The sequence below is a fragment of the Venturia canescens genome, chromosome 7 (assembly GCF_019457755.1).
Source record: "Venturia canescens isolate UGA chromosome 7, ASM1945775v1, whole genome shotgun sequence".
Classification (NCBI taxonomy): Eukaryota; Metazoa; Arthropoda; class Insecta; order Hymenoptera; family Ichneumonidae; genus Venturia; species Venturia canescens.
In genome coordinates this window covers 7,888,518-7,904,930 of record NC_057427.1, presented here as the reverse complement: position 1 = coordinate 7,904,930, position 16,413 = coordinate 7,888,518, and the positions used below count along the sequence as shown (strand labels likewise).

Genomic DNA, 16,413 nt, shown 5'->3' with positions numbered 1-16,413 from the left:
GTGTCAACGCAAATGACGGGCATCCAAATCGTGGTAGTAATGAAATCACGGTAATTCAGCGACTTGCAACTTCGTCAACTTTAAAATCGATGAATTTTGGCTTTTCGTTAAAAGAAACGAAAAAAATGTCGAATCAATTACGGCCAAAGTACGCGAAGCGACGATACTCCACAACTTTTTGCGAAACGTCAAAAGTGAAGGTTTTCAAAGATTTTTAAATATTTCAAAGCGGAAGAAAAATATTGGGAGTGTCTTTTAATGATCTTTAGCTAAGATAATTCTTCGGTGAGTATAGTCATCGCAGTAAACGTCGACAATCAATGTGAACGAAAAGAAAGACGATGCGAGGGACTCGGAGCTCATTTGCACGAGATTTTGAGGCATAGTTTATAATTCGATTTTCGCACCATGTCTGGAACGATAATCTGACGGATTTTTATCGAGTCCGCGGCACATTTATCTTATCTCAAAGTGAGTTTCTTGTTTGTAAATAGTAAATCGTACGAGTCGAGCTATTTTAATTTTTCGTATTCTCCGTGTTTATTATCCTCTTCTCGTATCCTTGACTCAACGTCGCATCGCGATGCACAGCGTGTGTAAAGATTTTATGAACGCCCCACATCGAGAGTTGCTGTCATTTAACCTAATCCTTCGTAATTCTCCGAGTGCGATATCGATGCACGTTGATAAATTTTGACGAAGGCCATAGTAGGTTGAATGAAATTTTGCGATGTAAATCCAGATGCAAACTTTCGAACTTTTGTTCGAGACGAATGAGTCGCATTTTTTCGACTCGCATGACGGTAATGAATTTTGTGGTATAATTCGGGGTTCCATGCTCATTTTTCGCCACGAAACACCATATTTCGATTGATAAAATTGTTAAATTTAATGGCCAATTCGTAATCCGTTTTTTGAGCTTCCATATTCGCACTCGAATGCAATCACCGTTTCTAATTTTGATCGTTAACTTTTTATGGAAAACCTGACTCGTTTACAGGCCACTTGCACGGTCAGTCGTTTAACGAACAAAGTTCATGAATATATAATTCATAACTGTTTTCATGAATGGAAAATAAAAGGTTTCAATAACACTCGTCCAAACATCGATTTTGTTTTGTTGCTGGAACTAATTTCTTCCGCGAGATTCTGTAAGTGCAAAAAAACTCCGCTAGATAGCGCAAAAGACTGCTCGAGATTTCAGGTTGGTCGGTAAAAATACATACGAATGTACCTACCGATGGTACTTTTTTTTATAATAATGGGTATCAGATCCAAAATTGCTTTTAGTAAACAACGTAAGTTGAGTCTGATACAATTATGTGTATTTTGGTAACTTCAATTCGCGAGAGCGATTTCGAGCTACTTGGTACGAGCGATGATTTTGGAAAAAATATCTAACATTTTTATTTACAGAATTTTTGAAATCAGTATTAAAATATATTGCTGAGTTTTGAAGCTTTTTATTTATGAAACTAATCGTGAAAACCTTGTGAACGCGCCTTGAAGTGGAAAGTTTTCGAAAAAATTCGGGCGATCGAAGGATCGCGTGTTGCGTGTAACAATGCTTGAAATGGTTCGTGTTACCGATTATGGTAATTCGGTGGTTGTTTGGTTACGAGTAAAGTGCGCGCGCAAACTTGTATCCCACGCATGCAATTACGGGAGCTCTTACAAATTGTGCCGCGGAGCCGTGCGCAGAGCTTATTTTTTTCTCGTGTTCAAACATCACGTGCCGCCATCTGCAGTTCGCAAAAACAGTTATATTGATATGACACGCATTTGTGTGTGACCCCGAGTGTCCCATATTCCACAATAAGAAAATTCTCTCGCAACTAAACATCCCTACTATAATAATTCTTCGGCTATTTTGCATCGCGTCGATCTTGACAATAATTTCTCTCTCTCGTGAGTAACTTGCCGAAAGCCGAGCGACGAGGTTCGTCGTAGAACATCTTTATAACTGGCGTCGTCTGCTGAGCTCGAAGAGAGAGAAACCTTTTTTTAACACAAAAACAATCGTTCGATTCCGGGTCGCGTGAGAAACACCCGCATTAAACGCGCCCCTGTATAACACATACGTTTCCTCCGTGTTCATAATCGTAAAAATAAAAATAAAAACATTTAAAAAATCAAATGTTCTGCATGTAAAAATAGAAACCAACATAAAAAGCCCAGGGCTTCCACCGTACCGGAGGTCGCTCATATAATACCTCCGAGTGTTGATTCGTGCGACGTGTATATTTTAGCGCCTTTTCTGTTTGCTATTATTATCATCATCAGTTTGAAAAAAAACTCTCTCTGAACGGCAATGTCGCATGCTAGATTACGAGGCGCCGCTATGGTAGGCGGAATTTCACGTGCCTGGGAGCACGGTGGCAGGCCTTACGCCGTTGGCACAGCGGGGGTAATAAGCAATGCAGCTGGTTGTTCGCGGGGACTCGAGAACGCTGGAGCCAACTCCACGGCCCTAGTTCAACCGTTGACCGGCGTATGTAACGTTTCCAAACGCACAATGTCCTCATCCGCGTTGCCTGACAGAACTTTGACAGAGGACAATGTTTATTCGAATTTACGACGCATGGAATATGCCGTACGAGGCCCACTTCTTTTGCGAGCCCTTGAGATCGAAAAAGAACTTCAAAAGGTAAGTCAAGAATTAAGACAGCAGTTAGATCCACGTCATTGTTTTCTTGCCCTTTTCGAATTCATTCGTTCTCCTGAAATTATTTGAACATTGCTTCTTTCGAACTTTCAAACCAGTACATTCCAACCTACAATTCAAATTTCCTCACTCGCATTAAAAAAAACTTTCGTTCCATTGCGAAATATATGCATGCTTCTATATCGCGCTTTTTTGATGCTTTGATTGAATGTTTGCCTGAAGGTAGAACTGAGTGTAAACAATACGAAGAGGGCGTCGTTTTTACTTTCAGTTTTAATTTTTTTGTGTCTATTGTATCTCGTAAAGTGAAGCGCCGGCTCAACTGTTTTTTTTTTTAATATTTTCAAATTCTTTGATTCTTTTGTTTCGGTGCTCAGCGCTTTGAAAGTACGCCGCGAATTTTCGATTAACGTTGTAATGTAAAAGACATAAATAAAAACAGGAAAAGAATTTCGAGATCCGTCACGAATTCTTTTGTTCCGAATCATTGTTTTTGGCGCGATGACTGCGTAAGCGCTTTGATTTTCTGGTACATGAAAAGTTATGACTTTTTCGATTTTTCAAAATTCAGTATCTGTTGATTGTTGAAGCCTCTTGAAATCCGTGCGAATCTGACTCATCAGGTGGTGAAGCGAGATAATTAACTGCGTCATTTTTTTACCGCATGTATATATGTATATACGTGGATCTGTACGTCGACTTATGGTAGGTCGAGTCGACATCATAGTTGTTTAAGATATTACGTACGCCTTACGATGACATATATTTCCCTGACACAAAGATACGTCGCGACGGACAACGATGATAATAAAACGGTTTCCCGATGGAAATACATAAAAAAAAATTCATTATTTTCAACATGCACAAGAGCATTAACATGATGCAAAATGAAGTGAAGAAATCCTGTGATGACAATATTCATTGAAACGCTGCTAAAATATTCGTATCACAATCATCGAAAAGGCATTCATTTTAATTACTTCATTATTATTACTTATTTCTCGTCTAGTAATTAGATTATTAAGCATGAGGTCAATGTTATTTTGAATATATCTGTTGATACTGCATTCTCTCAATAAAAAAAACGACTTTGCTGACCAAATGAACTTTGGTCGATGACCGAGCTTGTAGAAATACGTGACCCCCACGCCTGTGTGTGCACGTGTGTGTATTATATTTTTTCCGAATAAAAACAAGCTTTAATTCTAGAATAAATATATAGCACGTTCAGAGGTTTCGAAAATTCTTTTTCGAAAGTGAACGACGATTCAACTTACACTTATCAATTCACCGATGAAATATCGACGATGTGTCTGCGTACGAGACGAAAGCCAAATTCGAAGTGTTACTTTACACTTTCGCTTACCAGCTGTGTGAACTCCCACACACTCGAGCGTTGAATTACGTTTGCCTATAGCTCGTTCCTGCATGCTTAACGTCAATTGATTATTTCCTGTGCTGTTTTCCCACAACCGGTTAAACTTGAAATATATAGTTTAAATTATAAATTATTCCATCGTTTATATACTGTCAAATTATAATCGAAATTAACCTAAATTATATTAATGAATTATGGTTTATTCGCGATTAGTAATTTCCGACGAATTTCGTTGGAATGCATGTTGAAAAATATTTATTCCATCAATAATTCATTTAGCAAATCAAACTTCGGATTGGGAACAAGGCGATGAATTAATCGAATTATGAAATTGCATAGGTGGAGCAACGAAAGTCGTTTTTGTGTTGTTGTTTTTTTTTAAATAATTGACAAAGTTTCGGCATTTCGAATTCCACTCTTGTATGAGATTCGATAAAAACTTGTCAGTTCAAATTTGACATGAAGTAAAAAAAATGGATTTTTAACTACTGAAAAATTCGTAAACAGCTTTGAACATTTGATACTAGCAAAGGAAATTAGTGAGTCATAACGATGGGTTTTGTTGCATAACAGTGTTTTTCCTGCTGAAGCATGTAACACACACGAGATTAGACCTTGCAACTAGAGATTAAATGACTTTTTCTCAAACACTTGGCAACACCTAAAAATTATGTTGATAAACCTGTGTTGCAATTAGTGGAAGAATACAAAAATCCTTAGACTGAGACTTAGAAAGAATGTTTATCTTTTGATGTTCCGCTGATTATTCAATATTTATAAATTCAAAGTTGAATTAGTGACTTTTTTCTTGTTTTTTTTTCTTGTTTAGCGTAGATAACAAATTTCCCCCTTTCATGAAAAGACTCGTTGAATAAATTTCCTATTCGAATGAAACTTTAGATTCAATAAATTGTGATACAGCAATCTTTTTTGTTTTCAGGGAGTTCAAAAACCATTCAAGGAGGTGATCAAAGCGAATATTGGCGATGCCCATGCGATGGGTCAGAAGCCAATTACCTTTCTCCGACAAATACTAGCGCTTACAGTCTCTCCTGAACTCATGGACGATCCTCGCTATCCGGATGATGTAAAAAAACTTGCTCAAATGGTATTGGGTGGTTGCAAAGGTTGCAGCGTAGGTTCCTATTCGGAGTCGACGGGTATCGAAGTCATTCGCAAGCATGTAGCCAATTATATTTATAAGCGGGACGGTATCCCCAGTGATCATAACAATATCATTCTTTCCAACGGAGCCTCTGATGGGATCAAGGTACAAAACCGTCATGAGAAATATAATGAATTTATTGCCAAATGAATTTATTTGTACTTTGAAAGGTTTCAATGATTTTTATACTTTACAGTCATTTCTCAAACTCTTCAACGAACATTTAAATGGGAAACCTTCCGGTGTGATGATCCCCATACCGCAATATCCTCTTTATTCCGCTGCGCTTGCTGAGTTTGGTCTCTCGCAAGTTGGCTATTATCTCAACGAGGACAACAAATGGGCTCTTGACATCAGTGAATTGAAACGTGCCTACAAAGAGTCCTTGAAGACCTGCAACCCGCGTGTACTTGTTGTTATCAACCCTGGCAATCCAACTGGTCAAGTGCTAACGAGAAAGAACATTGAGGACATTATCAAATTCGCTCATGAAAATCGCCTCTATCTACTCGCCGACGAAGTCTATCAGGATAACGTTTACGACAAAGACAGCGCTTTTCACTCGTTTAAAAAAGTTATGACAGAAATGGGCGCACCTTACGCTAATATGGAACTTGCTTCGTACATGTCCGTGTCAAAAGGTAATGAAAATTCATAATTTTTAACTTTGTCTGCCAATAGATTTAGCAGAATTTCACGCTATTCGATTACTGACTGTAGGTGGGGAGGAAACGGGATCGGTAATCTTTAAGTTACCGACTAAGTAAGCGGTCGGTAACTCTTCAGTTACCGGCTGTAGATAAGCGGCCGGTAATTATCCGGTTATCGACTGCAAGTAACTCTTCAGTTGCTGACTGTAAGAGGGCTGTCGGTAACTGTTTAGTTACCGACCCCCCACTTATGCAACTGATCGATCGTGAGAATACCAAATCTAATGAACAAATTCATTGCATACGACGAAAACAAAAAAACTATTTTATCACTCGTTGTACTGTCTCATTGTTCCTAATTATTTGTTTGTGATGTTTTGATGAAAATTTCAAAACAATCAAAAATTAATCCTCCCCGGCGGGGAATCGAACCCCGGTCTCCCGCGTGACAGGCGGGGATACTTACCACTATACTACCGAGGACTTGGCACTTTTACAATTCGTAGACTTACACAAAGTTACGTTCAAAAATAGACATCTGGAGATAGTAAGATTACGTAATCTTCTTAGCCACCGAAAACATGCATAGCGAGGAAACGAATTAATCATAAAATCATATTTCTGAAGGGTTTGAAAAAAGAACGTCAATTTTACTAACAAAATGTAGTGGAAACCGCTCAAATTATCTTATGAATAGTTTCAGGAAGAGAGTCATAAATATTGTTAACTTTCTCGTTTCCTGATTCTTGACTGCTCCATCATAGTGATTCGAGACAACTCAATGTTTGTAAAAAAAGACGTTCATGCAGCAAACAATTTATTGGATCGTTTTCCTACTCATTCCAACAGGGTACATGGGCGAGTGTGGACTCCGCGGTGGTTACGGCGAGTACGTGAACATGGATCCCAAAGTGATGGCGATACTCTCAAAATCCATATCGGCAATGTTGTGCCCAACTGTTTTGGGACAGGTAGCAATGGCAGCCGTCGTAAGTCCACCACAACCAGGTGATGCTTCTTACGATTTATTCATTAAAGAAAAAACCCAGGTATTGGAATCGTTGGCCGAACGATCTCGTCTCGTTGTCGATACTCTCAACAGTATTCCGGGCTTCAAGGTAATTTATAGTTGAAACATTTAAAAATTTGGAAAAAATAACATCAGATTGAGTTGCTAATACAAAAATTCTAACGATATCAAATATTTTTCGAATTGGAAACATTGTCGATGCAGCTTCTCCAATTTTTTACTCAAATGTGAATTTCGTCTGCTTCAGTGGACAGAAAAGACACGTTATCCTACACAATTTTTAACTCTGAACACGAACGGCGCTAATGGATTTTCCAAAAAAATTTTTTAATTGCAGTGTAACCCATCGATGGGTGCGATGTACGTATTTCCACGCCTGGATCTTCCGGAAAAAGCGATAAAAGCTGCGAAAGCTGAAGGAAAGGAACCGGACGTTTTTTACGCGTTTAAGCTTCTCGAAGCAACGGGAATCTGCGTTATCGCTGGTTCTGGTTTCGGTCAAAAGCCTGGAACTTATCACTTCCGTACGACGATTTTACCTCAGAAGGAAAAAATCGTAACGATGCTCAATAGCCTGAAGCAATTTCACGAAAAGTTCCTCAAAGAGTACAGTTAAGTGAATGTTAAACATTCACCATTGCAAAACGAAGATAGCTGCGATTTTTGACACTATTTTTGTTCTTTCTATTTCCTGAGGTACGTCGAATTTTTTGTTCAAACGGATTATCACGTAACTTCGTTAAAAATGCTCGCTAGATTTCTTACTGGCCGTCAAATTTTCTCAATCTTTCATAATCACCGCAATGAGAATTAATCTTTGAAAAAGATTCGTTGTTTTTTTTTTTATAAACTTTTTTTTCGTAAAGCAGAGCGTTGATCGTTCGAGCTCATTTTTTTTAGTAGTTTTTTTCGCGCCATAATTTGTAAATAGCGTGAAACATAGAAAACATCACTTTCACACGTAACGAATTGTGAACACTTAAATTGTTACTCATTTTACAATAAATATAACTATTAAGGACGTCAATGTTACATAAAATTGTTTTTGTGCGGTTGTTTCGCCTCCCATTTCATTTATCCTGAGGTCTGAAACCAAGGTAAGTTTTGTAACTGACTTCGGCACAGGCAAAAAATAATTAATTCTAAAAACTGTCTTTATTTGTTAAAGCTCATGTCGATTTTTACGTTTACTTTCTCGATATCGTTTAATTCAACATTTGACATCAATACGTATAAATTAATACATCGAATTTACACACAGATCAATAATATCTTTATTAATTAATTATAAACCTTAATTCTTTAGTGTAGTCGCTGTAATGAGAAAAATTGCTTTTCTTTTTGCTTTCGGGGAAAAAAAATCTATGTAAGAGATAATCATTTTCTGCTGTAAAACAAAACTACGTGCAATTTGTTGGAGTTTTCGCTAACATTGTTGTCACTACAGTACTCTGATTTTTGTAATCGTCGTCGTTTTCTTAGATCTTAAAAATAAATTGAACGTTGCTTTTCGTAAGGATATTAAAAAATTTCAATTGATAGTTTGAAAAATTATAAAAATGAGCAAAAAAGAATTTCGTTGGGATTCAACGACTTGGACTTTAATAAAATCAACACTTCATATCAACGAACTAATTTACAATGAATTATTTTGTTTATACATGAGTCACCGAGTTTAGGCATCGTTGGAAAGCCTCTCGATTTCCTCGACGAAATACCTCATATCACTTTCGGTGAGGGAAGAATTTTGGAGTACGAGTCTGAAGAAGTTGGGACGCCCTCGAAGGGGTTGATAAGTGACGAGCATGCTGCCATTTCGCACCATGCGCTCCTTAACGACAGGAGCAATTTTGTGAAGAGCTTCAGTGAGTTGTTCGTCTTTCAAGTGTCGTTTGGCTACGGGAACGTACCAGAAACAGACATTGGTGCATTCGGGTTCTTGCAACAATTGCCAACCAGGTCGATTGCGTACGAGATTCGTAAAGTATTCCGAGAGTTGAAAAACTTTGTCAACGTGTTTTTCCAAGCCGATCGTGCCCTTCGCTTTCCACATGAACCAAAATTTCAAAACGTCAGCTCTCCTTCCGCACTGGATGTGTTTGTCGCCGGAATCGTACGAGGTATCGTAAAATTTGTCGGGTTGAAAGAGATAACTCGCTCTCGAGCTGTGAGCCGATTCAAGCAATTTTTCGTGGCGAACGAGGAGAGTCGAGCATTGTTGTGGCGCTGCTAATAATTTGTGTGGATTCCAGGTCACTGAGTCAGCGAGTTCGATGCCATCGAGAAGATGTCGATACTTCGCGGAGACGAGGGCACCGCCGCCCCAAGCAGCATCGACGTGGAACCACATTGAATACTTTCGGCATATTTGATCAATTTCACGAAGCGGATCGAACGCGCCCAAAACGGTTGTTCCTGCAGTTGCCGAAACCATCAACGGGACGGCTCCCTCTTCGAGAACGCGAGCGATTTTTGCTTCGAGATCGCTCGTCAACATTTTTCCCCGATCGTCAACGTCGACGCAGACAACGTTGTTCGTACCGATGCCCAAGAAAGCTGCCAATTTCTTGACCGAGTAATGAGCGTCTTCCGACGTGAAAACAACCAGCCTCGACAAATCGGACAAACCGGTTTCCTTGATGTTTGGACACTTTTTATGTCGCGCTAAATTGATCGCGTAGCCGTTCGCCATCGAACCGCCTGGACAAAATATCCCGTCGCCCCTGCCTTCCGGCCAACCGATTATTCGACGCATTTCTCCAAGTACTTCTTCCTCCATCAATGAAAATACGGGCGATACTTCGTACGTGTACACCGACGGATTCAATGCGTCCGTCAACCATTGACCCATCAAACCGTAAGGATCCACACTCGAATATAATTGGTTCACGAAGTGGGGATGTCCTGTTTTCACACTGTATTTCACAACCTTACGCGCCAGCTGCAGTAAATCCTCGTGGGATACTCCAGATTTTGGGACTTCGAGATCTACGAGATCACGCAATTCCGATGGATCAACCCATTCGACGACCTTGCCTCCGCGAGAGGTACCCTGAAAGCGATATTTCGACAATTATTTTCTGCCCCCAAAGAAACCGACGACGTAGTCACAAAATCGGGCGAATTTTTGTCGTCCAGAAATAATACTTCGAGTGGGAGCTCAAAAAATTGATCAAAAGCATTCTTAAGTGGATTCTATGAATACATTGATGAATTAAAATCAAGCATAACAGTTTTTCTACAATGTTGCAGCGAGACGGGAATCATGAATCAGTAATTCAACGGAAATTTCATTCATGCGGTGGAGAAAAAAAAACGCGCGTGTCCTTGGAAAGCTGTGAATCAAGTACAAAGCGAGCGAGAATTCTCTGCTTCACCATAGTCGCGAAGTCGATATACTCATTTTCAATCGTCTACATTACTTCACACAAGAATTTACGATCGCTAAACATAAATTACAACGTATAAAAAATTTTGCAATAACAAAGTTTGCTGCATATTTGCAGTCCAGTTACTTTTTCTGTTATTTTTTTTTCAATTTATTTGACCGACATGTTTGTTGGAATAATTTCACACGCGAACGAGTTATTCCAATTATCCATAATGGATATTATTATTTTTTTCTCTTGCAGGAACGACCAAACGATATTGTAGGAGAAGATTGCATCAGCTACGTAAGGAATTGAGATTTTTTCACTGACCTTGAAAACAGCTTCGTCGAGGACTATCTCGAAGAAATCGCGGAGCAATTTTTCGTGATGTTCTCTCGAGGGTGCGCTCCGATAAGAGGACTCCGACAACGTTTCTGAATTATCCATGAAAACTTTGGAAGGCCTTTTGTCACCAATGATCGACTGAACTTTCAACACGTCGTCGAGAACTTCGAGACTTTGATTCTTCTCAAATTCTTCGGGCAATACGCCCTCGTGACGGGGCACGCTGATCCTTTTTTCTTCTATTATTGTTGTCATTTTATTGATTTTTGGATATTTCCTCGTTTTTCGCACTCCTCGCACCAACGAGAACGATGTCTCGACTCGCTCTGGCCCTACGAACGACCACGCAGCTTACTTTATACGCTAAAACGTTTCATCAAGGACAAAATCTCTCTTGGATACCCCTCCACGGTATTTTGCTCTTAGAACTCCCCCCCTCGGTCTATATTTTCTCGGCTATGTTATTTAATCGTATCACCACACAGACACAACTTTGACACACGTGTGCCCATCAGTCATTCGTTGGAATTTTGATTTATTTTTTTTCTCCTTTATTTATTATTTTTCTCACTGCGTGAGAAACTCGAGTAAACTCACACTCGCTTCCTCATTTTTTTTTTTATACCTTCCAAGTCCCATGATGATAAATCTTGACTGAAAATCCTCCAGTTTTTATTCAAAAATCGAATTTCCTTCCACTCAATTCATCTTTTTTTGCTCCCTCAATGTGGCACTCATCAATTAAAAGTTAACGTTCGAAGTTGGATCTCTTTCTCCAGTAAACCACAACATCGGGAAAAGCCAATTTTCATCGTCGAGTCAGTTAAGGATCCAAACGTTCGAAAAGAATCCCATCCCAGTCGAAAAAGCTTCATTTCTTTTGCGAATGAACAATGATGAAACTAGCTCTTGGAAACTCAACAAATTTATGCATTTTGTAGGGAAAAAGGATATTTGGAACGAGAACACGTCTGAGTAATAACCTGCGTCACAACCTGATACTTTTCCTCAACGCAATTACGAACTCCGTGGGCTTATTAAAATTCTTCAGTCAGTAGTTCCTTCGACACCGCTACAGTTGACTAAATTTATAGGTTCGCTTCGTAAAACATTAAAAATCGAAATGAAGTTTGAGTCCCAACTGTGTACCTGATAAAAAAAAAACGGAAATATCAAGACTCGATGCAATATGAATATTGAGATTATGACACAATTACAAACATTTTTAAAATCTAATTTAAAAAAAAAAACATGAATGAAAAAATAAATGGACTTTCAATCTAAAACGATAATCGTGAATAAGAAGGTCACGGCGGTTTGGTCAATGACGCTCGAGCAATTTCCCGGAGACCGTGGATTTTGTCGTTCGATGAAAGAGAGAGGGAAAAACAAATGCTTTGGGGAAGCCCAGGCATAAAAACGTCGACATTGCAGAAAAACCTTCGAGCAAGAGGCGGATATCGTTTCGTGTCTTCGCAACTTCCTCCTCCTTCAAAAATCCGGCCTTTATAAGTTTCTTTATTTCACTTCCCGACATATTATTCCGGTCCTCAAATGCGATAACGAGGCTTGCAAATTATTTGACCTTCACGCTTCGTAAATAGTCCAATAACGGAGAATAAAAATCGTTCGAACCGAAATTAAACATTTCAGCTTTTGACAGTCTCATCGATGTTCGCTCGTATGAACTGGAATCTCCACGTAGTAAAATTGTGCGTTCGTTTTGAATTCCTTTCTACACTAAAGTAATACACAGAGAAAAAAATCAGGAAAGATTCCGTAAGAAACCAAGGTCAGAACATTTCGAATGGGCCACAAATGTTCTATGTTTAGAAAGTGAACAAATTTTCAAACATTTTAATTTTTTTTTTTCATATTAACGAACGATTTTTATCATTATAACGGTAGGTTTTTATGGATTCTTCAGTCCGTAAAATATTCAGTGAATCATTTGTTTTATCGTTATTAAAAAATCTCCTTTTTCATGTTCTAATTGTTCATTACAAAGTCTGAATTTTCATTCGGATAATCTCGTCAAATGAGAAGTTTTATTCATGCAAAAATGAAATATACCTCAGAGGCGCGCCATTGGCACATACCCAACGTAATTGTAGGCCAATAATTCGTAGCGTGGAATAAAAATTGAGCAGCAGGAATCATTAATCTGTCGAGAGAAAGGATATCTGGTACAATCTTGACGTTTATCATTCCAACATACACTGACAACTTCGATAAAGTGAAAAAAAACGGGACCTGACCATCATCTTGGTTTTAATGAACGGAGTATTGATGATAAAATTATTAAGGGGCGGTCAACGGAAGTGATATTAGACTTTTGTGTTTGATCGAATTTTACTTATTTTTTTGACAGCAAAATTTCATTCGAATTTGACAGTTTTAGTTGTTTTCAATTGAATACTTTTGGTTACAATTTTGTTCTGAGATCATCGTAGAATCGGAAATATTTTATTGAAATTCGAATCAATTTGGCTTTCCTAACTTGAATTTTAAAAAATAAAATGAAAATACAGATCCTTCGAAATGATTCACGTTTTTTCGATTGATCGTATGGCGTTCGTAAAGTATTGCAACGTTCTCTTGAATTAACATTAAATTGGGGAACAAGAGGATCAATTAACGGTAATAATAATGGAACGGTCGGGACGTATCTATATCGTATGTCGGTTGTAATAAAACGTTAATCAACGAAGGAAGTACGACTTAAAAGTTAGTACTTTACAAAAGGTCATTTAGATTTTGTGAATCCGACTAATTTGACAATTTTCTCAGAATTCCAAGAATTTAACCATTTTTTTATCGAATTCAAGGAAAATTTATTAAGTCCATTATTCGATAAAGTGACACATGAGTGAATGACCTTGGGACTTTTCCAGTTTACTATGTCAGGCCTTAATTAATTTCAGTAGGGTCAAGTAAGTTAACAAAGAAAATTTCTTACGTGCAGAAATAAACCTTTCTTGACTACTTTTCAGTTTAAAAAATCTGACAATGTTCAACTTTCAACGGTTTTTACTATAATATTATAACAAATATAATGTTTAAAGATTACAACATTCAGAAAATGTGAAAGTCTTAAAAATTACGTTACAATTTCTGTGTATATATATATATATGATTTTCTTATGTTCAAAACATATTTTCTCGGAATTTTTTAAATTATTTCAATTCTGATATAAATATTCTTCATAGCATATCGGCAGATCCTTCAACCATGAGAAAAAAATCGAAGCCTCCTTAGTGGAAAGCTGAAAATAATGGATAATTGCTCTCGAAAAACTCTCGTATTTTGTTTGTTGAATGTGGGGTGTTCCAAGCAAAGTAAATCAATTTTTGTAAATGATCATCGGAATTTCCTAAAAATCACTTTAGTCAAAGATTGCTCTACTCTGCTTGGAAGACCCCTTAAAAATGTCTAATTCTTTTAGAAGCCATTGGAATTATCGAGAGAGCACAAATTATCACGTTTTTGTCGAATTGAACATCGCATTCTATAAATCACTCAAAATATCGTTTCTTCATGTTTGAATTTATCTGATCTTGTCCAATATTGGTTTCCAATAAAGGTTCACTATGAAATATTAAGTCCAACACCACAGCCTTTCAACGTATACATTATTTACAAAAACAAACTCTCCTGATGGTAACTACGCAATCGACAAACTAGCCAAAGTATGCGCCGCAGTTGGAGCAACGTCGATTTTTCAATAGCAGACAGCAGAGTATACCAAGAGGGAAGAAAAATATCGCACAGAAAAGACCCAAGCAAGTATAGTCGTCCTCCAAGACTCCAACCTGAAAAAAAAAAATTTTTTACAAATCGTTGTCATTAGAGTTCTGGCAACACAAATTAAAACAAAAATAGAAAGTCGATATCTGAATGCAACACAAAAATAATAGAATAAAATACTACAGCTCAGTAATTGGGTATGCGATCCATTGTTTTTTGGTATTAACCATAAAAACTTTGAAATTTTTGTCCATTTCTACTTACACGACAAGCAGGACAAGCCCCAACGAGGATGATCTCAGGAACAATGACAGTTGTCAATGGAGCAGTAGAACCATAAGACGGTATTTGCTGGCTCGGATTTGGTGTTCCGCTGGTAGGATAGTAGCCTGGAGGTGGTTGCCACGAAGGATATCCTGAAACTGTGTTTTTATATCGATTGCTTGTACGACTGACAGTTTTGTTGAAATTTTCATCAATAACATGTCGATAAACAATTTCGTATAGAATGCAATAAAAAAAACTGGTACTTGTTGACAGGCTGAGAGAATTGAAGAAACAATTTTACTTTCAACATTCGTTTTTAATTTTTGTTTCATGGAACCAAGCAAATAAATGATTGCTCAGTGTATTTCAACGAATTTCATGATTCGACGATCATAGAATGATGAAATAATTGGATAACCTATGGTAAGAAAAAAAATCGTGGTATTCCGATTTCTGATGAATTCAATTATTTACCTTGAGACGGTGCAGTTGCGGCCGAGTACGGTGGAGGTTTATCACTGTTTTGATTTAACGGTTGTGTTTCCATAATTGTTAAGCTTTATATGATAAAAATAAAGGCTTTTGGACCGAAGTAGAAACAAAAAAAGGTTTGATATCTGTTGTTACAGCTCGACGTGGTCGCGTATGACATATACGCACACTACTCTCAGCTTTGTGTATAACGTCATTCCGCCATTATTCAATTACATTTGACACATGATGGCCGTGTTCGCTACTACGTATATATGTATTAAACTATATACATACACGAGAATTATCATCTGTCAGTATTGCAAACATCAATGCATTGCTGCGTTTCCTCAAACTGATTGCGATAAAAAATAAAAAGCAAAGATGCAACGGCTATTGTCACTGATTATAGACGGGTTTTGACTCCGCTCAAAAACTATATATGTATATATTTGGAATGCAGCATACGCATTGTGTATAAACATGACCAAAGCGCGATAATGAATTTTCTTCGAAAACTGGTTTTACTCTCAGCTCATTTTTCAAATGACATTTATCGCTTTGATAAGATTGCATTTGAAAGAGCGTTCAAATTATTGTTATTATCAAAATATCTCGGCGCTTGTATAACAATTCTGGTTTTCGAATATTACTGTGCCAGCAGAAATTATCCGTCAAAAGTAAAAAACAAAAGTGTGTGGAATCATTGAATGTATATGATAGAGAAAAGACAATAATGGAAAACGGAAAGTGATGATTGCTTCAAATTCCAAAAATTCCTGTTTCTTTTGAATAAAAATGTTTATATAAAAATGAGTCATCACGGTTTGTCACGGTGCTAAATAAAGAAAGAAATTTCAATGAATCGAATAGCCTGCGAGTGATTTTTGCATAACATCGATCAGCATATGTGCGAAGATCATGTTAATTACCGTCAGACGACATAAGTACATAGCCTTGTGACAGTTACCAGCGATCGAATTCCTTCATATATATCGCATTGGGTAAAATTGTGAATTTTTTGACAATGTATGTATATGACACGATGTATTCGCTGTGTTATCAGAATAACACGAACGAAAATTATTTATAAATGAAAAGAAAACTGGCATAATTTATAAAAAAATATTCTACTGTTCGTAATAATTTTTTTTAAATTTTCTCTGTAACAAGTAATGATGTGACAAAGATAAATAACCTTGAAATAAACATGAATAGAAAATAAATAAGCTATGATTTTCATAACGTCAAAAACTTATCTGACTTATCCGTGAGATGGCGTTTAAGGCGCTATACACCGTTTTCCCATATCCCCGTCATCCT

General features: G+C 37.5%; 3 protein-coding genes, 1 long non-coding RNA gene and 1 other non-coding gene across 6 annotated transcripts; 2 read left to right on the top strand and 3 right to left on the bottom strand.

The window, feature by feature from the left end:
* The first annotated feature begins 1,772 nt into the window (after nt 1-1,772).
* Nucleotides 1,773-7,909, top strand: LOC122414049 (alanine aminotransferase 1). The gene is made up of 5 exons (XM_043424855.1): nt 1,773-2,647; nt 4,984-5,313; nt 5,405-5,849; nt 6,708-6,976; nt 7,226-7,909. Exons 1-5 carry the CDS (start codon nt 2,312-2,314, stop codon nt 7,502-7,504), a joined length of 1,659 nt encoding a protein of 552 aa, XP_043280790.1. The 5' UTR covers nt 1,773-2,311; the 3' UTR covers nt 7,505-7,909.
* TRNAD-GUC (transfer RNA aspartic acid (anticodon GUC)) lies at nt 6,270-6,341 on the bottom strand. Its single transcript has one exon. It is a non-coding gene; the product is annotated as a tRNA-Asp (tRNA).
* A 115-nt stretch (nt 7,910-8,024) lies between the features above and the next one.
* On the bottom strand, nt 8,025-11,009 carry black (glutamate decarboxylase-like protein black). Its single transcript, XM_043424856.1, has 2 exons — nt 10,590-11,009; nt 8,025-9,940 (listed from the first exon to the last, which is right to left on the bottom strand). Exons 1-2 carry the CDS (start codon nt 10,857-10,859, stop codon nt 8,564-8,566), a joined length of 1,647 nt encoding a protein of 548 aa, XP_043280791.1. The 5' UTR covers nt 10,860-11,009; the 3' UTR covers nt 8,025-8,563.
* Nucleotides 10,884-14,215, top strand: LOC122414052 (uncharacterized). The gene is made up of 2 exons (XR_006261693.1): nt 10,884-11,015; nt 11,546-14,215. It is a non-coding gene; the product is annotated as an uncharacterized lncRNA (long non-coding RNA).
* Nucleotides 13,617-15,643, bottom strand: LOC122414051 (brain protein I3). 2 transcript variants are annotated; one of them, XM_043424859.1, is made up of 3 exons: nt 15,094-15,643; nt 14,617-14,768; nt 13,617-14,417 (listed from the first exon to the last, which is right to left on the bottom strand). In XM_043424859.1, exons 1-3 carry the CDS (start codon nt 15,164-15,166, stop codon nt 14,286-14,288), a joined length of 357 nt encoding a protein of 118 aa, XP_043280794.1. In that variant the 5' UTR covers nt 15,167-15,643; the 3' UTR covers nt 13,617-14,285. The 2 variants fall into 2 exon arrangements, with proteins under 2 accessions (XP_043280794.1, XP_043280793.1); XM_043424858.1 differs by having other exon boundaries at nt 14,617-14,774; nt 15,094-15,619.
* Between the last annotated feature and the right edge of the window lie 770 nt (nt 15,644-16,413).